The 24491-nt window shown below is 24.9% G+C and overlaps 3 protein-coding genes across 4 annotated transcripts; 1 reads left to right on the forward strand and 2 right to left on the reverse strand.

The window, feature by feature from the left end:
• Positions 1-341: 341 nt before the first annotated feature.
• Positions 342-3309, reverse strand: LOC122508715 (ataxin-10). Its single transcript, XM_043622228.1, has 7 exons — positions 3025-3309; positions 1933-2385; positions 1317-1807; positions 1029-1234; positions 807-870; positions 524-701; positions 342-363 (listed from the first exon to the last, which is right to left on the reverse strand). The coding sequence occupies exons 1-7, from the start codon at positions 3138-3140 to the stop codon at positions 357-359; spliced, it is 1515 nt and encodes a 504-aa protein (XP_043478163.1). The 5' UTR covers positions 3141-3309; the 3' UTR covers positions 342-356.
• A 513-nt stretch (positions 3310-3822) lies between these two features.
• LOC122508716 (proteasome subunit alpha type-5) lies at positions 3823-6870 on the forward strand. 2 transcript variants are annotated; one of them, XM_043622229.1, is made up of 4 exons: positions 3823-3957; positions 5204-5764; positions 5932-6078; positions 6725-6870. In XM_043622229.1, the coding sequence occupies exons 2-4, from the start codon at positions 5204-5206 to the stop codon at positions 6824-6826; spliced, it is 810 nt and encodes a 269-aa protein (XP_043478164.1). In that variant the 5' UTR covers positions 3823-3957; the 3' UTR covers positions 6827-6870. The 2 variants fall into 2 exon arrangements, with proteins under 2 accessions (XP_043478164.1, XP_043478165.1); XM_043622230.1 differs by lacking the exon at positions 6725-6870 and having other exon boundaries at positions 5932-6311.
• A 9432-nt stretch (positions 6871-16302) lies between these two features.
• On the reverse strand, positions 16303-21050 carry LOC122508593 (proline-rich protein 4). Its single transcript, XM_043622042.1, has 2 exons — positions 20957-21050; positions 16303-17684 (listed from the first exon to the last, which is right to left on the reverse strand). The coding sequence occupies exons 1-2, from the start codon at positions 20966-20968 to the stop codon at positions 16623-16625; spliced, it is 1074 nt and encodes a 357-aa protein (XP_043477977.1). The 5' UTR covers positions 20969-21050; the 3' UTR covers positions 16303-16622.
• Positions 21051-24491: the final 3441 nt, after the last annotated feature.

Raw genomic sequence — 24491 nt, forward strand, 5'->3', positions numbered from 1 at the left:
TTATTTATAATTTTTGCAAATTCTAATTATCAGTTGAAATTTACAGAGAAACAGTGTTATTATAGTATGAAACGAATGTATGGCGCCACCATTTGGGTTACTGTAGTTGGTACGGAAGATTTTCTGCATTATGGAATTAATTTTAAAAATAATATTTAATATTGTGATCAGAATATTATTGTGTATTATTTTCTTAATATAGCTGAGTTACTTACATTGAATATTAAAATTAAAATAATTGTTTTATGTAAACTCTGCTTTACCACGCGAGGTAAGGCAAGTTTACAGCAATAAGAAGTCTCCATTAATTGACAATGCTGGCAGCACTCTCGGCATCATAAAAATCCGTTAATAATTTATAATCTGTAAAAGTTTAATATTTTTGTGATTAAAATATTTACTATAATTTTTAGATATGACATCGAGCGCATATAAAGCGGGACCTAAGCTAGTTATTTTTTTTTAATAAATAAGATTGTAAAAGTGTATTTAAAAATATTTTATTTTGATAATATAAAATTACAATATAGGAACGATGCCAATTGCTTTTCCGTCTTCTTCTTCGTGAAGAGTAAGTCCCATTTCTTTGAGAGTGCTGCTATCTACGACACCAATTTTTGTACATTCCTGTATCACTTCTTGATTTCTCTCATTTTTGCTGCATAAATTTTTTATTGCCAAAATAACCCATTGAATGATTACTAATTAAATGAATCAAGTTAAGGAAAAACCATTTTTTGAAATATATTTAATATAAGAAGCGATTAGAAAACATGTGGGCAAAATAAAATATTTATTAAGGATACAAGGATTTCTGGCGTCTATGTTGCAACAATCTAAGAGTAGAGGAATTCCTTCTTCTTCTCTAATCTAAAAGAAAAATTATTTCAATTTACTCAAAATCTATAAATAAAGTTAGAAAATAATTCAAACTTAAATGAAAATTGAAAAGAAAATTTAAAAACAAAAAACTTTATATTAAAAAGTAGGTATATCTTCAGAGCTCGAACTAGGTCCGCAAATCTTACAAAATTTTGATTATCTTCATTTTCAAAAGCCAAGTTTCCGATTAATCTGACAAGTCCGGCTTTAAAACCATAAGCAGGATGTGCCTCAAAGTCATTTTTGGATGTACTTGATCCCTGAGCATTTGGAGCGACATCACTCAATTTTTGCAGAGGTGTAAAATAATTATCCGTCTCTCTTCCCACCATGTGAATAGATTTGAGTAAATCTTTAAAATAAAAATACAGGACTAGTATCTTGTAATTTTTCATTTTTCAAATAAATTTAAAGAATAGAAAATAAATACTAACATAGACCATTTATTAGAAGACTTCTGTCCTGTCTTAAGAAACTAGAAATTGAATCATCGATTCTCGACGATAAAACACCTAAAATATCTAGAAGAATCATTACCTCCATTGGTTGCATTCCATCTAAATATGTATCGACAGTTTTAAGAATTAAATCACTTTTTCTCTTAAATTTTTCAATGATAAATTTCGTCATCTCAGTGGAAATACTTTGATACGTTTCATTCAATAAATTCTCATGAATTACTTGCAATATGTATAATTTATCATCAATTGATAAATTTTCATAAATTTGCTCAAAATTTTTTGTATTCACTATAAAATAATTAATAATTTCCAAAGCTGCATTTATTTCTAATCTTGAAGCGTGTATTAAATTCTTTAGGAATTCGCATTCTTTTGTATCGGAAATATCATTATGATGATTTGTGTTAAAAACAAAACAACAAGCTGCTCTTGCTACTGGCATGTGCTCGTGACCGATGAGAAACCTTTAAAAAAACAATATATTTTATTATATAAATTTTTTTCCATAACAAAAATTTATATTTTTATGATATATTTATATATAAACAATAATATAAATTTTTCTTATGGAAAAAATTTTACTACTTACACAATAGCATTTTTAAGTTTCTCACTGTTGAGATGTGATGGCGCCTCTTCTAAATCAGGAGCATTACTAGTTTTACACGCAAATGAAACGAAATTCGAAAGAAATTGCATACATTGCGTGAGTATTTCTAATTCTTCGTTCGTTAAACTTTCCTTATCAATTAATCCAAGCAGGTAATCAACTGCCCACTGACTAACTCCATCGAGTGGAAAATGTGTCTCAATTGGATAAGTTTTATCAATTTTCTCCATATTATTACCATCGGATAATAAATCGTAAATTTCTGTCTCATACTTGGAAATTGTTCCATCATTCAAATAGTAGGGTTTATATTTAAAATTTTTAACACAACAATTCACGAGACATTTTAAGAGGAGAATTTGTATTTTTCTTGGAATTTTAAAATTTGCATTTGTCAAAATTTTCGCCACTTTTGCCAGTAGCCTTATATCGCTATAATTGTAAAATAAAGATTCAATATTTAAAATTATTTTTTAATGAATATAATATAAAATAAATGATTTTTTATTCTAAAATTGTGAATTGTTCATTTTTAATTATAAATAATAAAGTAATAAATAACCAAAAATTAATTTGCTTAGGGCTAATAAGAAGTTCACGAAGCATGAGATAGAAAAGGAAGAAAATATAACTTTGTCCTTTTCTATCTCATGCTCCTCTTTCGAGTACCGAGTTTCTTTAGACTATCAGCGCCTCCCGTATGTGGTGACTTTCAGAAACACATATTCAACAGTAAAATTCTGACAATATTTCAAAATATTGGTTTACTCTTGAACCTGTCTTCCTCTTCATAATATTAATGAAATATTCAGAAGGTTCAGAACCGTTTTTGTTTTGCAGCCAAACAATTAAACATTCCATTTGATTATTATTTACATGATTACGATAATATACGAGAAATACTTAAAATACCAAAACCAGAAATCAAATTTTTATATAACGATCTACTTTTTTTATTCAAAATAGTCATGTTGATAAGGTGTCCATCTGGGTAATTTGTCAACTCGGTCAACTCCAACTAACAATTACCATAATATTTACATAATAATAAAAATAATAATTCATAATTACATATTTTCGTCCGAATGGAAATACTTTGGCTGTAAAAACTCTGGTATTGAGTCCCAATTGTTTGTTTTTTCACACGAACATAACCTCTCATAGACGTTGATAATTGAAACTGACATTTTTATTGTCTCTAATTACAATTCAGCAAAAAAAAAAAATATTTAAATACTCGTTACTTTATTTCCCTTATTTATTGAAAATCGTTTTTTTTCCTTTAATTAAAAAAGTCAATCATTTTAAATCAAGTATGAAAAATTCGAAAAATTAAACACAAACATTAGAAAACTTGCAACAGTTGGTAACCCTGTCACCCCTGGCATATTTTCTTTTCAACGTTTGGTAATCGTCTGAAGTGAGCCTTTGTTATAAAACCGGTTTTTGTTCTCTAAATTTTTTATTTACTATTATTTATTATCACAATTGTCATAATTTAACACAATTATCTATTATTTAGAAAATAATTAAAAAAATTCAAGTTCATTATTACTGTCGAATTTATTTTCCTGTTGTGTTTTAATTAAATTTATTTCAAAATACTTTGCACAGTTTCGATATTTTCCCGCGCTGTTGGTATTGATTTATCCGTTGGCAATTTCATACAGTATGATATAATATTTATATTCTGATTTATATGAATTTTAATTTTAGTTTACTTTTCACTAAATATATTTATCCGCTATTGAAAATCATGTTAATTCTTGTGATTCTTATAATTAATTTTCATTAAAAATTGTAGTTTTCAATTTGTGTTAATTTTTAATTCACATTTAAATATATCGAGGGAGAACGATATATATCGAAATCGAGGGAAAATCGATTATTTCGTTCTTCTCTTTTTGTTGTGTGCAAGTCGTGACTAGCGTTTATGACAAGTCGGCTTCATTTCATTTTGGTTATTTAGAAAATAAACATTTTTAAACGAGAAGAACTATCAGGGTGAGTATTCTTTTTTTCGAAAATTAGAAAAATATATGTTTTTTATAAAAATGTGTAATTATTATGTACGTTTTTGTCATGTTAAAAGAATTTTTCAAAAACATTTTGCCTTGTCATTCTCATATTGATATCTATTTTCTTTTTGTTTCGTTGGTTTTATTTCAAAAATAATTCATAAATTTATCATCGATTTCAAGAGAATTCTATAAAATTCGGAATTGTTAGTAAAAAATTGTTATTTTGCAGTTTGAATAAATTTTTATATTCATTGAAATCGAGTTTTAGAAATAGACGATCATAACCTATAAATATACGAGACGTAAAAAATGGAATAAATTTTCATTTTTTTACCTTTATTTGTTCTGTATTTTTACGTTTATTTATATTTATTTATTTATTCTTTTTTCTGTTGAAAATTTTGACACTCGAGTTAAATTAAATACTAACTTTTATTTTTAGGTTAAATTTCTAACAAAAAAAGGAATTTTTCATTATTTTTTGTTATTATTTATTTAGTTTTAAGAAAAGTAACATCAAAATATAATTTATTTCTTTAATTATTCATTTAATAATTTTAGTTTAAAAAAAAATTAATAATTTTATTTTATTTTGAAATAAATTATGATATTAAGGCCGTTTTTTGGTAAATCCTTTTATTTTGTAAATGTATAAATGTTAGTTTAAAATAAATTATTAGATTAATAATTTCAGTTTACCACAAATTGTGAAAATAATTTTATTTCAATATAAATTATTGAATTGATAATTTTAATTTAAAATAAATAATGAAATTAAGGCCGTTTTTTGTAAATAAATTTTAGTTTTAATTAAAAATTAATAATTTAATTTTAATTTAAAATAAATTATGAAACTTAGGCCGTTTTTTTCTGAGTCCGTTTATTTTTTAAATAAATAAATTATTAATTTAATAATTTTAGTTAAAAAAAATTAATACATAATTTAATTTAAATTTGAAATAAATTATGAAATTAAGGTCGTTTTTTGTAAACAAATGTTAGTTTTAAATAAAATTAATAATTTAATTTTAATTTAAAATAAATTATGAAATTAATGCCGCTTTTTGTAAATAAATGTTAGTTTTAAAAAAATTATTAATTTTGGTTAAAGATTCTTCTACATTAAATAAAAATATCGTAAATTTAAATTTAATTGAATATTGAGGTAAATGTTGAAAAAAATAGAATCAATTTTTGAATTGTTTTCCTAAAGAATTTTATTTTTTTAGATGTTTCTGACACGCTCCGAGTACGATCGTGGGGTAAATACATTTTCCCCAGAGGGACGACTCTTTCAAGTTGAATATGCAATTGAAGCGATAAAACTTGGCTCAACGGCAATTGGAATATCAACGTCCGAAGGCGTAATTTTGGCTGTTGAAAAACGTACGTCATCAATTTTAATGGAGCCAACGACTGTTGAAAAAATTGTCGAAGTCGATAAGCACATTGGCTGCGCTGTTTCTGGATTAATGGCCGATTCAAGAACAATGATTGATCGTGCACGCGTTGAATGTCAAAATCATTGGTTTATTTACGATGAAAAAATGACCGTTGAATCGGCAGCGCAAGCAGTATCAAATTTGGCTATTCAATTTGGCGATAGCGACGATGATGGCAGCGCAATGTCACGGCCATTTGGCGTTGCAATTCTTTTTGCTGGCATCGATGAAAAGGGACCGCAATTATTTCACATGGATCCATCGGGCACATTTGTTCAATTTGACGCTAAAGCTATTGGCTCGGGTAGTGAGGGCGCACAACAATCATTACAAGAAGTCTATCATAAGGTTCGAGAAAAAATTTTGCATTCTTCTTCTTCTTAAAAATTTTGTCAAAAAAGTTGTAAAAAATTATTTAAATATTTTAATTTTTTATCAAAAACAAAACCCGTTAGTTTTTGGTCGATTTTGAATTTTTAGTTTGTAAATAATTTTGCTTTCTTATTGAATTTCAGTCGATGACTTTGAAGGAGGCGGCAAAAGCGGCACTAACGATATTAAAACAAGTGATGGAGGAAAAATTGAATGACACAAATATTGAAGTGATGTCAATGACGCCGGAAAAATTGTTTCACATGTACACGAGGGATGAATTGCAAGAGGTGATTAAAGACATTGCATAAAATAATTTAAAATACAATAATTTTACAGAAAAAAATTGTGCGTCGTTAATTAATTGTGAATTATTTTCTTATTCTTCTCAAATGAGACGGGAGAAAAGAATTTTCATAAATTTCCGCGTTTCACTATAACGATTTATAAATTCTTTCTTACAATTAGATTTTCCCAAGAAAAAACCACACAGAAAAGAAATACAAAAAAAGGAAAAAGGAAATAGTTGAAATTAATTCCTTGTACCTTTTTTTTATCTTTAATCCTTTATTCCAATTCCATTTATTATTTTTCATTATAGATTGCAGATAAAACTTTGAGATTAACGATTACTTCCAATCAAATTGGAAATAAAAACAAAAAAGTTTATTTTTAACTAAGACTAATGATAAAAATTAAAATTTTTAAATTTATTACTATTTTCATTTACTGCTTACTATTTTGATTTTCGTTACTTATTTCACTTTCAATTTAAAAAAAAAAGTTTTATCTTATTTTAAAGCAAAAATATTTTTAAAAAATTTCAGGGATGCTTAGAAAGCATTGAATTGGTTAAAATAATCAGTAGAAGAAATATATCCTTAAAAAATATTCGTTTTCAAGATACTAATAGTTTTTGAATTTTTTGTCATCTAGATAATTGAATGTGTGTCGACGGTAAGAGAAGATGAAACGAGATCACGACAAAGTAGTTCTGCATCCGCCCAAAAACCTTCCACATCCATTGAAAATCATTGATGAACGAGGTGCCATTTATTCTTTTCACTCACTCATTTTTATTTTTCTTCATTAATTTAAATTTTCATTTATTCTTTTTTCTTCATTATTTTATTCGAGATTAATTTCGAATAAATTAATTCATAAGTCGAGATTAATTTTCAAATAAATCGCATTTATGATTTTTCTATAAATTATTGAATCGTATATAATTTACGATGAAAAGAATGTTTTTTTATATTAGAAAGAATCTTGAAAACCATTTTTCATGGACTTTTAAGAAACTTTTCTTTTCTAATTTTTGCAGAGAAAAATTATTTTTTATCTTAAATTCTTCATATTTTAATTTTTAAAACATAAATTTTTTTTTTTAAGTTTGACAGGAAAAAATTAATTTTCTTCTTCTGGAAATCAAAAAATAATTATAGACAAATCTTTCGAAATATTATTAATGAATAATTATTTAAAATTAATTAAATTTAATAAATTATATCTATAGTTAAAAACGTTTTGAATAATTGAAATTTTGTAAAATATAATTGAAAATTATTGTTTTTTTTTTGTATTTTATTAAAATTTTTGAATATCAACTTTTGAAGAATTTTAATTGCAAATTTTGAAAATGAATGAATTCTCCAAAAATTTCAATGAAATATCTTCAGTCTTAAAAATGAAACTTAACTTCTAAAAATTGTATTAAAATATTTTTTAAAAAGTAATTCTTGGAATTTTTCCTTCCAATTTTTCAAAATTCAATTATTTTCAATATTTTCAATGATATATTACCGAAAATTCAATTACATAGAAAAAAAAACCCTAAAATTTTTTAGAATTTTGGAGAAAATCAATAACTTTTTTGTTTTCAAAATTTTTAATTAAAATTCTTCATAAAGTTAATTACCTTTTTTTAAATTATATAAAAATTCTTTTAAAAAATTCAATTGCTTTCAAAAAGTTACATTAAAATATTTTTAAAAAACTTAATTCTTACAATAGAATTGTTCTATTGTAATTTTTTAAAGAATTTATTACTTTTGAATAAAATAATTTAAAATTCTTAAAAATGTACTTTTTTAGACTTATTAAAATTTCGGAGAAATCATGATGATGTTTTTAATTAAAATTATTAAAAAATTTCATTATTTTTTTATATTTTTAAAATTTTATTTATTTTAAAAAAACTTTTCTAAATTTCAATAGTTTTTAAAAGATTTTACCAAAATTCAAAATTATTTTAAAAAGATTTTAACAAGTTTTGAATAATTAAATTTAGAAATCAATGTTTTTTTTTAAATTTTTTATTTGAGAAAAAAATTCATACTTTATTTTTAAAATAAAATTTTCAACAATTTGGAGAAAAGAAAATTAATTTTCACTTGTAAATAATAGAAAATTATTTGCAATATTAAACTTTTAATTTGAATGATAATAATATTGAAATGATTTTTGTCACTAATCATTCGAAAGCTTACATTTCTTTCTATACAATTTTTTTTGAAGAAGTATTGAAACATTTTTGAACTATAAATATATAAAGTGAACAGCATGAATGTAAAACTGAGAAAAGATATAATATTTATTTTGTTGTTCAGTAACAAAATAAAAAAAAAAGAGTAGAGTTACTCTCGAAGGATTCAAGCATTGAATTCGTAAATGCCCTCGGAGGTGACGGTTGGTTCGCTTTTCGATTAAATGCCGACGTCTCGACACCTATCCAAAATCAATAATTAATTTCGCTGGAAAAGCGCCCGGGACGAGAGTGATGAAATGGCTGCGCCGCTGCGATGTGCCGATAAAACGTCTCCTTCATATTTTTTTTTTTTATTTTCATTCTGCGCTTCAGAGCTGAGAGATTATTGGATATTATTCCATTTCCAAGCGTTCAATCCCGCAACGATTCGCTCGCTCTGGATTCCCATGGGATAAACTCACTACCCCCCACCCATCTCTCTCACCCCCCCCCCCCAACCTTCTCTTTCTCTCATTGCACACTTTAAGCTCTCTGAATTTCGTTACCACCCAATTTATAGAATGGCTTTATATATAAATGTTTCATAGAAATCATTTTGAAATAATTTTATTTGCAAAAAAAAAAAAAAACATGAAAACGAAATTTTTAAAAACGTTACAAAATATTAGAAATAATTCATTAACAACCAAAAAAAAAATTATTTTACAAAAATAAATTTTGTACATTAATGAAAGTCTGCCATTTTGGATTTTGAAAAACTAACACAAAATTCGTAATCAGTGACTCCTAATACTTACGATTAATAAATTTTAAGAGAATTGCATTAAATTTTTAAAAAGTCTTCCGACATTATGAATTTTGCAAATCCAATATCAAATTCGTAATTAGTGAGACAAAAAATTCCCGATTATCAATTTTCAAACGAATTTATGTTTACAAAATGTCGTTCGCCATATATTGAATTCGCCATTTTGAATTTTTAAAAACTCACCTGAGATTCAAATTATAAAAATTTTTAAAACTAGTATGAAGTTAAAATTTATAACATAGATTTTTGAATTGATCTTGATAACGTCCTTATTTATTAAATATTTAAAATATTGGAAACAATCTCCAAAATTTAATTAATATTTTTGTTTTTTATAATAAATGTATTTCAATTAAAAAATACATTATATTAAACAATTTTCAAATCTGGAATGTGTAGAATGCAGATTCAGAATTGAATATTTTACAATTTTAAGATTAAATTATAATTCTACACTTTTAATTAACAATTATAATTTTATAATTTTAAATAACAGTTATAATTTTACAATTTTAATTACAAATTATAACTTTACAATTAAAGGCCTGGAACAATTTTAATTAACAATTATAATTTGACAATTACAATTATTAGTTTTCTTAAAAAGATTCTAAAATGATAAAATGAACATTATACAAAACACTATTATTGTATAATTTTTAAAATGATCAAGAATAAGAACGAAAAAGCATGAAGAAAAACAAAACATTTAAATTAAATTCTTTTCAATTCTATTATTTATAATGGACTGCTAACAACTTTGATTTTTGCTGGAATGTTGCAAAACAATATCCTGAAGGATAAAAAAATTTTATTCTAATTTTTAAATATTAGTAACCACGGCCCAAAAGTAGCAGAAGATCAAATTTTTTCATAAAAGGATGTTTAAATTAAATTCATTTCTATTTTAATAATTTTTATGGTGTGTTAACAATCTAGACTGTTGTTAGGATGTTGATGAACAACACCCTAAAAAATAAAATATTTTATTGTAACTTTTAAAAACTTTTTAATAAAAGTAACCACAGCCGGAAACTAGCAGAAGATCAAAATTGTCATAAAAAGAAGTTTAAATTAAATTCTTTTCAATTTTAATAATTTTTATGGACTGTTAACATTCTAGATTCTTGCTAGGATGTTGCTAAACAATACCCTAAAAAATAAAATATTTTATTGTAACTTTTAAAAACTTTTTAATAAAAGTAACCACAGCCGGAAACTAGCAGAAGATCACAATTGTCATAAAAAGAAGTTTAAATTAAATTCTTTTCAATTTTAATAATTTTTATGGACTGTTAACATTCTAGATTGTTGCTAGGATGTTGCTTAACAACACCCTCAAGGATAAAAAATTTTATTGTAACTTTTAAAATTTTTTTAACAAAAGTAACCACAGCCGGAAACTAGCAGAAGATCAAAATAGTCATAAAAAGAAGTTTAAATTAATTTCTTTTCAATTTTAATGTCTTTCGTGGACTGTTAATAACATTCTAAAGAGAAGATGTTTCGAAAGCATGTTGGTATTCACAAATTTTGAAGTTTTCTCAAAGGAATAGCTACTTATTTAAACTCAACAGATTTTTCAAAAAATATTACTTTCCAAATGCCCTTATTTTCACGCGGTCAGGGTGGTCTAACCCCTTAAGAAATATGTTGATTCACTTAATTCTTAATTAGAGAAAAAATTTGTCACTCTATTCTCCTTCTATGCATTTAGAAAAACTTACTGGAAAGCCAAATTTTTTGAAGTGAGAAACGGATGAGTACTTGAAGGAACTTTTTCTTTTTTTTGGTACGATAGAGAAAGATGGTGTTAGTGATGAAGATGAAGGTGGTGTTGAAGGCATATATATATATATATATATATATATATATATAGGTACATACAGCTGGAAGAAGGAGAGTCAGTAATTAACTGAACGATGAGAGGTGGGAAATACTCCCGTTTTGGAGTCCCTGAGAATCCCCGGGGATCTGACCCGTCGTATCAGACGTTAACACTCGCTCCCTCAGCCACGTTCAAGTTTCGCTACGATAATTGCCTTCCCTTTACTTGTCGCGCCAATACTCACACAGCAATGACACTAAACCACTTTAGAAACTGAGTAAAGTTTACAATTTCTATTTTTGTCGATAAATTTTTTATAAAGTTTATTTTTTATAATTCTAATTTTAATTTTCTTTTTACTTCCTAATGAATTCAATAGGGAGACTGGGAGACAAAATTTTTTCTTACTTAATGAATTCAATAGGTTAAAAAGAAATTTTTTTTTAAATTGTTTGCTATTTTGAATTTTTTTTTTTTTTGTAACATCAGCTATTATGGCTAATAAAAAAACAATAAATACTTACGTAACGTATTACAGAATATTCCGGTTATCATTTTTTATTAATGAAGACTGCTACTTTTGTGAAAGTATAAAAATAAAAATCATGAAGATTTTTGCAATGCGTGAATTATAGGATTGAATGTATATATATATATATATATATATATATATATATATATATATATATATATATATATTGAAGCTTATGTATCAAATGTTCTTTTGACTTCTTTATTATAAAGATCCATTTCCGGTTTTCTAGTCTAGACTATGTAGTGTGTAATAAGGAAGAGCGAACGTTCTCTTTATTATGTATTACGTTTTCATGTTTCCTCGAGGTAAAGTAATTTTTCATTTTATGTTAATTTTTTCTTCTAGAAAAAAAATTAGGTCAAAAAAGGTCAGATTTAAAAATTCACAATTTTCAATCGTTTTTTTTCTTTAAACAATTCTGAAAATTAAATAAGATGAACAAAAATTATTTTCTCCCTATAAAAAACAAGTGTAAATACAAAAAAATTATTATTTACTTAACTATAATGTAAATTTAAATTTTTTTAAAATTTTTATTTTTTTAACCGAAATAATCGAAATTTTACATGAAATTGAATTGTAAATAAATGGATTAATAAATTTTCAAAATGAAATTTTTCGAAAATTATTAAAAATAATTGATAAAGAAGAGTTTTAGTTAAAAATTTGTAAGAAATAAGAATTGAATTGAAAATGAGTAAAATAATTTTGAAAATGTTACAGTAACAATAATTTTTTATTTTTTGTCCGGAAAGTCCGTATTTTTAAATACTTTCACTGGTTCGAGCCCTGGTAATTGTAAAAAAGAAATTTATGAAAATTATTAATTTTTGACCCACTGTTGTGTATATAGACCAATTGTGTGTGAAATTGTTTTAGAATCTTCTAGGTGTAATTTTAAAATTATTATATTGAAAGTGTGTCAGGGACTTTCTTGCCATCGAGAACAACACTTACGCCCATGTTGAGAGATTCATTTTGCAAATTTATGAATTTTATTGGGAAATTAAATCGTCAGGTGGTCTTTATCATAACCAGGTTATGTCTTGAGTTGAAATATATCTGCGCTTTTTGTAACGGTAAACACACAATAAACTTAGTAATATAATATCGATGCGGAAACAAGTGAAAAATTGGTAAAATTATCTTCTTAATTTTACCTCATTTTCGTTGTTCTCGTTCCACGCATTGAATTTATAGGTTATGTTTTGGTTTTTCTGTGTTACATAAAAAAAAAAATTAAAAATATGAAAAAATATGAAAATTCTCATATTAATGAGGTAATTTTTTTTATAAATTATATTTATTCATTCCTGGTACGATAATTTAGAAAATAAAAAATATTCTAAATGTAAAGTGTGGCACAAATTTTTTCTATTTAATAATTCTTCGACTTTTGATGAGATGAAATTTTTTTATTTTTTGTTTTGGAATGACACATTTTTTTATGTAAAACTTCTTTTTTTACGATATCGTGTTTAATTAATTTACCGAGAGGCATAAAAAATTATTTATTTTACTTTTTGATTTTTGTAAATTAAAAATTAAAAACTATTAAGTGCGTTTTTTTCTTTCAAGAAAAAATGAGTATAACTTATTGTGTAACTCTTATGGACTTTACGAAAGGATGACACATTGGTTACACAATCTTTTTTCCGGATTTTACATATATATTTATTATTACTTTTTTTTTTAATTAAAAATTACGTGAGGTTCACTTTTATGAAAGTTTCGCAAATTATTTTTGCAATAAGTGCGGAGAAAGGTGGTTTTTAAATACAAAATGATTCTCTCAAATAGAGGAAAAGAATTTTCAATAAATATATAGTATATATATTATACAAATATATAGGAAGTTAAATAATGAATTTTGCTTTAAAAAATAATTGAATTAATAATTTATTTATATAAGGAATGAATTTAAAAAAAATGGTTTTGTTTTATAATTTTGCAAAAACTATTGTTTTTTAAACTTTTTTTTAAATTGCTTTCTTCGAACATTATTTTTTTTAAAAACTACTTTATTTTTTTTTCTACAGAAATCACTTTTTATAAAAAAAATATTAATTAAAATAATATTAATAATTATTAATGATTAATTATTAATAATTTATTTATTAATATTCAGTTAGAATTTTATTGTTTTTACAAAAAGTGGTTCAATTTTGTTTAAAAAATTTTTTTTTTATTTAACACGAAATGTAATAAATCATTTATGATTTTTTCTTTATTTAGAAAATTTTATAATAAACAACGTCCGTCGATTTCGTGGTCACGTGCACTTTATTCGCGTAATATTAAAATGAAATTAAATAAAATGAAAATGAATAGAACGACTTATACATGTATATATACTTTAAAAGGCAGCTTGCTCGCGTGTACATAAAACTTCAGAGAAAGTAATACTTTCTTGAGAAAAGTCAGCTTGTATCAAACGATTCTTAATTGCAACCTGCTACGATTAAGATTCACTTCGAATGAAAGTGTTTCCCCGGAAACATCGTGATTACCATCGATGGATGATCAATTTCTTTTTTTTTTTTTTGATCGAATGCGTTTTACTATTTTACTTTAAATATTATTACATTACGTTTTATTTTATTATTTGTAATATTATTAGTATTATTTTTATTATTATTATTATTATTAATATATTATATAACAATAATATATTATTGTTATTTTTATTGTTCTTTATTATTATTCATAATATAAAATATAAAAAATTTTATTATTATTAATTTTTTTATTACTTGATAGTAATAATAACTATTTTCAACAAAAATCAATACTGTATTGGAATTCTAATATTATTTTTTAAATATTTATTTTGAATTTATTTTAAATTTATTTTAAATTTATATGTTTATTTTAAATATTTATTATATTTTCAACAAAATGAAGAAGAAAAATTAATTAATTCCACCTTACTTGCTGGAATTCCTATCAATTTTTACAGAAAAGTGAAAAAATATTTCCTAAGTCCAGAATAGTCGCAGTCGTTAAGATGCCCTAATAGTCAAGTACATGAGTAACGTTACACGTTTGGGGTTCGATCCTCTTCGAGTTGAAAATTTTTTTCTTTTGAATCTTTAAATTTTGAAGGACGAAAATATTTTTAAAATGAAATATTCTTCTTCTATTAAATTAAAGAAGATAAAACGACAAATAATTGTAAATTTTTCTATTATATTAAAAATTCTTTTCATTAATATTAAAAATTATGATTAATTTTTTTATTTTACAATTATATATTATTAAATATTATAAATATTATCTAATCTTTACTTTAGTTTAAAATGTTTTCTGTTTACTTTTTAAATTTTATATTTTAATTTCATATTTAAATATTACATGCAATTTGTCGGCTCGTAAAAAAAATGAATAGTTTATTTTAAAGTCTTAAAAACAGATAATAATGTAAATTACTGTATATAAAAAAAAAGAAATGCAAATAATATTATTTTAACTAATTGTAAAGTATTTTACATAATAGTAATTAGTAAAAAATAATTGCATATAAATAATATTAATTAATAATAGTAATAATAATAATAATAATAATAATAATAATAATAATAATAATAATAATAATAATATTTTTGAATTTTTCATGAATTTTTAAAAATTAATAGGTATCAAAAAGTAAAGTTTATTTTTTTAGGAAGTCTATAATTTTTTTTAAACCTTAATCACAATTTTTTAAAAATTATTTAGAGCAGGTATAAGTAAAAACCAGATTTTCTTATTTTCTTATAAAATATATATTTTTTATTTTTATTTACCTACATTACAATATTTTATAAAAGTGACATGTTTTCATTTTTTTTTGTTTTTTATTTTTTTTATTTTTTATTAACGTAGCTGTTTTTTTTGTGCTTCCTGGATGCAAATTACAAAAAAAGCTAAAAAAGAAAAGAAAAATTACAAAAATGACCTGCCGAAAATTAGAAAATTCTTTGAAGCAAGTTTCACCGAGCGTAATTTGATATTAAATCTCACCATTTTATGCATATAATACATAGATGTCTTGAATTTCCTTTAACCTAATGCGAAGCAAAGTGAAATCGTCGAATACGTAAATTTTTACAATTTTATAAATATTCTTTTTGAGACATAATTTTCCTATATATAATACATTTTTTCTAGTTTTTATAGAAACTTAAAACATTCTCATTTTTTATTTTTTATTAAAATTTTTTTTAAATGATTTCTGGTACAAATTTATTTCAACACGAATTTTTGTTTCTAATACTAATTTTTTTTTTAAAGTACAGATTTTTTTAGTATACAAATAGTACAAAATTTTTTCAGTACAAATTTCTCATATATTTTTTCAATAAAAAATTTTTTTTTCTACGAATTTCTCACAAATTTTTGTTATAACATTTTATTTTATCACACATGAGTTTTTTTTTTCATTATTCAACAAAACATTAAATAACAGGATCAATATAAAATAAAACTTGAATAGAAATTTATGTTGAAAAAAAAAAATTTGTTTGTTCTTGATAATTGAGTTAATTTTTTTGAAAGTGGCAAAAAATTTAGTTTATTACTATTTTTAGTTTCTTTTTTTGTCAATAGAATCGAAAAATTTGGATGTTAAATAGTTCAAGCGGATATTCTATCCCCTTTCGTCAGGACTGAAAATAATTTACATCCGCGAATAGAAACACATATCACAAAGGTGTTTCATCTCACTTCTATCATAATTTTTTTTTTCGTAAACAATAGAAAAATTGTTTTCTAAAGTTAAATTAAAGTATCTAAATATCTGATTGTGTATCATTGGTCATCTCATGTAAGCAATGAATATTTGGCGCATGCGTCAACTGTCGGAACAAAATGGCGGTCCGACGCTCCACTTGACGAATTTAATAGAGTCGTGCGATTTTATTTATCACTGAAATTGATTTTTTTCGATAATTATCACTTCTGTGGAAGTGAACTTTTCTAATGGTAGTGAAAATTATTTATGATTGTTCTTTATTTTTGACTTTTATGTATGATTTTGATTTGAAATTTTTGCCCTCTAAATATTGATAAAATTCATATTAATTTAACTATATTTAGAGGGCAAAATAGAATATTACTTGAAATAAATTTCGCACGAACTCAATTTAATTTCGATTAAAATTAGAATTTCTTCTAGAATTGAATTTCTAAATTTTATTAACCGTGATGGGAGTATTCACCGTAACCACTGCTGGGCTCGAAACCACCAGAGTCGCCGCCATGTCCACCACCATGGCCGTATTCGTGATGAACGTGTACGGGAACATGAACCTTGACTGGATAGGGAACTGGTTTCTCAACAGGGACGGGAACCTCTTTCTCGACAATATAGGGCTTGTCGACGTGAACCTTAACTGGATAGGGAACGGGTTTTTCCACATGATAAGGAACTTGTTTGTAGACAGTGTAGGGCTTTGGAACGGGCACCTTGACATGAACTGGATATGGTTTCTCAACAGGAACTGGATAGGGTTTCTCCACTGGGACCTTGACCTCATAGGGCACGGGTTTTTCCACCGTCACCGGATAGGGCTTCTCGACAGTCACTGGATAGGGTTTGGGTACATGAACCGGATAAGGTTTATCAACAGGAACCTTCACCTCGTAGGGCACGTGTTTCTCGACAGTGTAGGGCTGGGGGACGGGAATTTTCACCTTCACTGGATAGGGCACGTGTTTCTCGACAGTGTAGGGTTGGGGTACGGGGACCTTCACGGGAATTGGAACGTGTTTCTCGACGGTGTAGGGTTGGGGTACGAGGACTTTGACCTCGTAGGGTTTGTCGACGGGGACCTTGACCTCGTAGGGCACTTTCTTCTCGACAGTGTAGGGCTGGGGCACGTGAACTGGAACCTTGACGAATACCTTGACTGGATAGGGCACATGCTTCTCGACGGTGTAGGGTTGGGGGACTTTGACCTTGACCTCGTAGGGCACATGCTTCTCGACAATGTAGGGCACGTGCTTGGTTACTTCATAGGGCACTGGAACTTTTTTTTCTACGGTGACGGTCTTCACGTGTTCATGATGATCGTATGATGCGTGCGCATCGTCACCCCCACCACCGTCGCTGAAGCCGCCGCCGCCACCACCGAAATCACCATAGGAATGACTCAAGCCACGTTTATCTGTTTTTCGTTCGACATTTGATTCGGACAATTTTTTTTGATCCTCCGAGGAACTGACCAGACTGACCAGGGCCAGGAGGACGATGTGAATCTGTGGAGGAAAAAAATTAAAAAGGTATTGTTATTAAATTATTATTAAAAGGTATTGTTAATGTTTCTCTAATTCTCTGTTTTGTGCTGATTTTTTATTCATTTTTATTAGTAAACTGATTAAATTAGTTAATCTAATTAAATTAAACTATTTTAACTAATTAAAGTAGTAAATATGAAATATTATTAAATAAATATTCTATTGCATATTATTTAATAAATAAAAGTCCTTTCAGTTATTCGAAATAAATTTATTTTATTTTCGTGAAGTAGAATTATTTATTTATAACAAATAATAAAACTAACTTTTTGTTTATATTAAGAAAATTATCGCAATAGTAACTAGTTTGTGTAGTTTCTAAAGTGAGGCTCCTGTGCAAGGAGTGGGGGTAGAGGTCTATGATTGGCTTTAACGTGACCTTGACGCTGCGCGCGCATTTCTCAATTTTATTTAGTCAACGGTTGCTATACAACATTATTATCATTATTACAATTAATATTATTATCATTATCATTATTACAATTATTATTATTATTATTGTTCCATAGTTTAGGCCAAAAAAAATAATATAAATTATTATTATTATTTTTTTTTATTTACACATCGAGATGTTTTTATTATTAATAAGATTAATATTAATAACTGGTAAGTAATTCATAATTTAAAAATACACGCTAAAAATAAAAATAGTTTTAAAAAGTCCTCCTCTTTTTAATGTGTCACACACATTTAATTTAATTTCTACATATTTCAAATTAAAGTTGTTATTTATTATGAAATCTTACACGAAGTAATAAAAGTCATTATTTTTGAAAAAAAGAAATTTAATGTGTGACGTAAGATTGTGAATCAATTTTATCACTCTCTTCTTATGTAAATAAATTTTAATTACTCGCAATTGTAATTAAAGAGTTAAAATCAGGAAATGTTTAACACGGAAGTCAAGTCTATATCTGATGCATTTGTTAAAATTGTGAGTGGATTTGAATTTTCGTTTGCTATACATATGTAGTGTTTTGCTAATTATCTTTCAATGAATTAATTAGTTAAGTAATTATTCTTTCACTTTTTATTAGTTAATAGTTATTCATTATTTTCAATTAATTTGTAATCAAATAGAAATTAGTAATTAGAAATACATTAATAATTTGTGATTACGAATTTTAAATTCATGATTAATTAATTATTACTTAATAATTATAAATAAATAAGTACAGGCTCCAAAAGAAGGGTTACGGGTTTTAGTGGGTCGGGCTGGTAGTAGGTCGCCAGTTTGTTAAATTTATTATAACATTTATTTATTTTTCTTTTTTTTATATTTCTTTTTGTTTTTTTTTATCATACCAACCCCACATAACCTTGGAGTGCGGAATCCAAGGTATCTGTAGGCAGATTTCCCAAAAGTCCCTAAGCAAAAAAAAAAAAAAAAAAAAAAATAATAATAGATAATAATAATAATAAAATAATAATAATAATAATAATAATAATAATAATAATAATAATAACAAAAATCATAATTATTGATTAATAATTAAAAAGTCGGCAGTGAATGTAAATAAGGAAAATAATTAATTTGATAAATAATAAAACAATCAATTAGTTAAATAATTATCTACTTTACAATCTAAATTGAAAAATATTTGAATCAGATTTTTGAGAATTTTTTTTTTAAATTAGAAATAATAATAATCATTTTGTAACAGACAAAAAAATGATATGGTAATAAATAATGACAATAATAAGGATAATTAAGATAATAATGGAAAATTTGATCTGCATATACAATTAGTAATTAATGGAAAACTTTCCCATCTAGTGAAAGTTAATCATTAATTAAAGTAATTATTTGAGAAATAAAAAGTCAATAGTTCCTGAAATGTAGTTTTATATTTTATGAAAAAAATTTTTTTTTTTTAATTTATTGGAACACAAGAATAAATCGTGTGAAACAAATTTGTTATGAAATTTTTTGATTATATTATAATGTTTTCAGTTCAGTTATTCAATTTTCTTAGTTTTCGAGATCTGGTGAAAAATTTAATATTTTTATTATATAGATATTGTCATTATTATTTTTTATTAATATTATTATTATTATTATTATTATTATTATTATTATTATTATTATTATTATTATTATTATTATTATTATTATTATTATTCTGTTTATTATTTAAATATTTTTGAAAGCAATAAATATTTTAATAAAAGGTGTTTAGTTATTTATTATTATTATTTATTACTTATTAATTTATTTATTGTCAACGGACTTATAAAAAGAAAATAAATCTTTTTATAATTTTTATGAATTTGTTACAATTTATTATTAACTAGTTATTACAATTTTATTAGAGGTAATAATATGTAAATAATAATTATTATTAAATTTATTATTATTATTATATAAACCATTATTATTATTAATTATTATTTTACATATTATTATTATTATTGGTTACGATGACGTAACAAATTTATAAACAAAATAATATTTCTATTTACAATTTATTATCTGTGGTCATTTATTTAAAAATTCATTATTTCAATTTAATTTAAAAATAAATGGTCAAGTAATAAATTATTATATTGTTTTATATAATTTTTGAAGAAACGTATTATTAACTTTAAGTATTATTTATAGTATAATCCTTTTTATTTAAAAAATAACAATATCTATTAATAACAATTGTAATATTTAAAAATTGTTTTTCCAATTAAAAGTTGAAAAAGTACATAATTTTCAATATTTGATTTAAAAATTAGTTTACAATTTTTCGACTGATTCAAAAATCACTTATGAAAATTAGTTATTTTAAAATAATATTTTAATATTATTATTTAATAGTTTTGTTTATTTATTTAATGTCTCGCAGTCCATTAGGTCCATGAGTCAAAATTATAAATTATAAATTTTATTTATAATCATTTAATATTTTGAAGATTAATTAATATAATATTTTAAAAATTATAGATTAAAATATAGATTAATTTATTTGTAGTAAAAAGATTTGATTTTGTCACTTTATGTATGTTTGTTATTCGGTAAAGGAAGTAATGATAAAATAATGAAATAAAAAAAAATTGAAATATTGTAAAAGCGGAAATGGAATCGCGAAAGTAATTTTCTCCGCGCACTGTGGACACCTCTCATAGTGGGCGCGCACGATACATATAGATATATATATATATATTTTTTGCGGAAGTGAATCTTTTTTTTTCTTGTCAACTTGCGTAGTAGTTGCGATCACATAACAAAATAACACTGGACTTACCTTAAAATACATTGTACAGCTCGCACGTGTTTTAGCGTGGCATTCAACCACAAACTGAACCGCTACCTTTTCTAGTTACAGCTTTATATACTCCAGGGTATAATAACCCGACACTTTCCCTGCACCTCGTCGCTCATATTATGGTCGAATGTGCGTTTCCTTTGCATTTGGACAAAAAAAAAAGATAGAGAAAGAAATGATACTAATAATATAATGATAATGATAATAATAATAATAATATGTAAAAATATAAAATTCCTACATAGATTACTCTTTTCTTTCATAATTATTCTAAACTGTTCTTAAATTTTTAATTTTAAGAAAAATATAGTTATTTATATATATTTTTATTATTTTATATATATATATATATATATATATAGCAATGACAAAACACATGGAGGTAATATTCAAAATTATTCCTGTTTCTATTCGAAGTAAAGCGCGCGACTCCAGAGTATTATATCAAAGCACTTCCGGATTGTGAACGGGCGAAAGTTTCGGTTAAGGAAGTCGATCAGACCTATTTCGATACAGGGCAAGTTTTTTTTTATCTTTCATTTTTATTATATGAAGTTTTCAATTTCCCGATAACTCAATGTCATTTCTAGTTTCATTGCGCGTGTGTTGAATTCTTTTTCATTTATTTATTAAATATTTATTATACTAATTTAGTTGTTGGCTTAGAAAACAAGAATAGATCATAAAAATCTTCGACTAATAATTTTTCAGCCAATTTTTGTGATTTAAGAAAACTTTTCTTCAAAATAAGATCCGCCATTTTGTATTTTGAAAAAACTATCAAATTCGTAATTGGCGACCCCAAAAACCCCCGAGTAACAAGTTTCAAGCATTTTTATTAATTTTGTTGAATATTCATCCGCCATATTGGATTCGCCATTTTTTATTTTTACAAACTATTTTCAAATTCGTTATTAGCGACCCCAAAAACCCCCGAGTAACATGTATCAGGCGAAATTAGTCACTTTTAAAAAATATGTCCTCCATATTTGATCCGCCATTTTGAATTTCAAGAAACTTACATTAAATACGTAATTAGCATCCTCAACAACCCCCGAGTAACAAGTTTCAAGCGAAATTAGTCACTTTCGAAAGCTATGTCCGCCATATTGGATTCGCCATTTTGAATTTCTAAAAACTACCATCAAATTCGTTATCAGCAATCTTAAAAGCCCCTGAGTCAGGTGTTGAGGCGAAATTAGTCACTTTTAAAAAATATTTTATCCATATTTTTGAAAAAGTTCAATTGGATTTTTTTTATATTTTTTGAAGTTTTTATTTTCTAATATTTTTTTAATTGAAGAATTTACAAATAATGGAAATTTCGTAAAATTGAATATTGTAAAGAAATGGATTTGAAAATTGTCAAAGAACTTTTTCGAAAATTAATTGCTTTAAAGAAGAATTTTAGTTAAATTCTTGAAAATAATAATTGAATTAAAATGATGGGAATTATATTCCGTTTGTTTGTAATAATGTAGCTTGATAATGAATAAAATAAATTTGGTGTCAGGCGTTAATGGGATGCATTATATATCATTATTATATTATATTATTATATTTCATTATATTACATAACTATATACTAAGAACAGACTGTTTATGAATGCTCCAGTTGTCAAAAAAGAATCGTATATACGTAAGTAGGATATAGTATATATATATATATACCTCTCACGATAAAGATCATTGAATTGAAATAATAGATTCCGTTGGAGAGGTCTTTTATCGAAAACTTTCATCAAATATGTGTGAGTGTATTTTCAATGAATAAAGACGTGGTTATTTAGGAAAATAATATAATCACATATCACAATGTGATTATTCATTTTCTCAATGACACTTTCACACCTTCACCGCAAAAAAATGAGACAAAATAGAGTTATATACTTTCTTTTTCAATTGTACATTTAATGTGATATGCTGTGGATATATATATATATATTACTTTCATGATGGAATATTAAAGGAAACGTTTTTGAAATAAAAAAAAATTGTCTCTTGATGTGTGAAAATGATAGTGTTGTTCTTTCCATAACAAATGTCTAATGAACGTGGACAACAGGTAATTTACATTGAAAAAGTCTATTATTACTTTTTTAAAGAAAATTACACTCCTCATGATTCGTGGATTATAAATTCAAGCTGTATGTGATATTTTGAAATTAATGTCTTTGAAAAAAGAACTTACTTTAGTCTCGAGTATAGTTTAATTATTATGTATTAATGAATTGGTTATTATTAAATTATTTAATATACGGGCAATAAAATGTTTTATTTGTACGAAAGTACTTATGAAGATGTAACTAACGTTATTACTTAAAAATAAACTTGGGGACATAGGCTGCATTGCTTTTAACAAATATTTATTGATGCGGAATATTTTGCAATTATCCTTTTGGAGTCGAAAAAGGTTTACTATTTATTTTATTATGTCACGAAACATTAAAAATATAAAACAAATTTTTTCAGGAACAGAATGGGCCATTCGTAAATTACCATGTGACGCAGAAGGCGACAGAGGGGACATTGAGAGAGACGTTCAGTAAGTGACAAACCTTCATCGGAGTAACACTGATTACTTCAGAGGCTCTTCATTTAAAAAGTATTTGTAATTTATACAATCGAATTTTATTTTAAACACAAAGAATGTATATGCAGAATTTTAGAAATTCTTAACAATCTAATAATTTCTTGTCACTTCAAGGAACCCAGGTGAGATTTTGTCAATTTTATTAGTGCCAAACTGTCAAAAAGGTACAGAAAGGCACTCAAGTCAGTCAATTAAAATGTTTTTGTAATTTATACAATCGAATTAAAAATTGAATAATTTGCACCAATTCAAAAAATATACTAATCTGTGGAAGACTGTAAACAGAGCATCAGTTACTGGTTTCACTTTCCTTTGGAATTATAATTTTTCTTATTCAGTATTCAAGAAACCGTCAGAGGAGAACTTTTTTTTACTGAAGGCACTCACCAATTAAATATTATTAGTAATTTACACAATCGAAATTTATCCAGTCAAATTCAGTATAATAATACAAGATTAGAACCGTATACTTTCCCTCAGTATTATAAGTATTCTGCGAGTAAAGATTGGGAGATTAGATTTTTATTTTTGTTCGCAATTTTGTACTTAATTATTTCAAAATACTTTTCATCTGAGACATTCAAAAACAAGTGAACATTTAAAAATTAATAAATTTTTCCCAAACTCAGGTACCTGTTCATAAACATTTTCTAATTCTCAATGCGGATAACAAAAATTCAAATTTTTAAAAATTCTCATCAAAATTTCAATTATCTTTAGAAATAATTAAATTCTTCTCCGAAATTCAATTATTTTCAATATCTACGATTTTTATAAAATTTTCCAAAATAATTCAATTATTTAAAAAAAAAAAATTTAATAACGTTCTACACAAACTTTTAATTATTTTCAAAAAATAATAAAAATTTCACAAGAGCTTCGTTATTTACAAATTTTTTAAATAAATTTCTTCGCAATCAT

Source organism: Leptopilina heterotoma, unplaced genomic scaffold (assembly GCF_015476425.1).
Source record: "Leptopilina heterotoma isolate Lh14 unplaced genomic scaffold, ASM1547642v1 Lhet_55, whole genome shotgun sequence".
In the NCBI taxonomy this organism is placed as follows: domain Eukaryota; kingdom Metazoa; phylum Arthropoda; class Insecta; order Hymenoptera; family Figitidae; genus Leptopilina; species Leptopilina heterotoma.

Bases quoted from the DNA above. Each gene is read 5' to 3' on its own strand.
- LOC122508715 (XM_043622228.1), bottom strand. From the start codon at position 3,140: ATGTCAGTTTCAATTATCAACGTCTATGAGAGGTTATGTTCGTGTGAA. The intron at 1,808-1,932 runs GTAAGTAGTAAA...GTTTTTTTAAAG, and splicing joins AAACTTAAAAATGCTATTGT to GTTTCTCATCGGTCACGAGC. The intron at 1,235-1,316 runs GTTAGTATTTAT...TTTATTTTAAAG, and splicing joins TCTTCTAATAAATGGTCTAT to ATTTACTCAAATCTATTCAC.
- LOC122508716 (XM_043622229.1), top strand. From the start codon at position 5,204: ATGTTTCTGACACGCTCCGAGTACGATCGTGGGGTAAATACATTTTCC. The intron at 5,765-5,931 runs GTTCGAGAAAAA...ATTGAATTTCAG, and splicing joins TACAAGAAGTCTATCATAAG to TCGATGACTTTGAAGGAGGC. The intron at 6,079-6,724 runs GTGATTAAAGAC...TTTGTCATCTAG, and splicing joins CGAGGGATGAATTGCAAGAG to ATAATTGAATGTGTGTCGAC.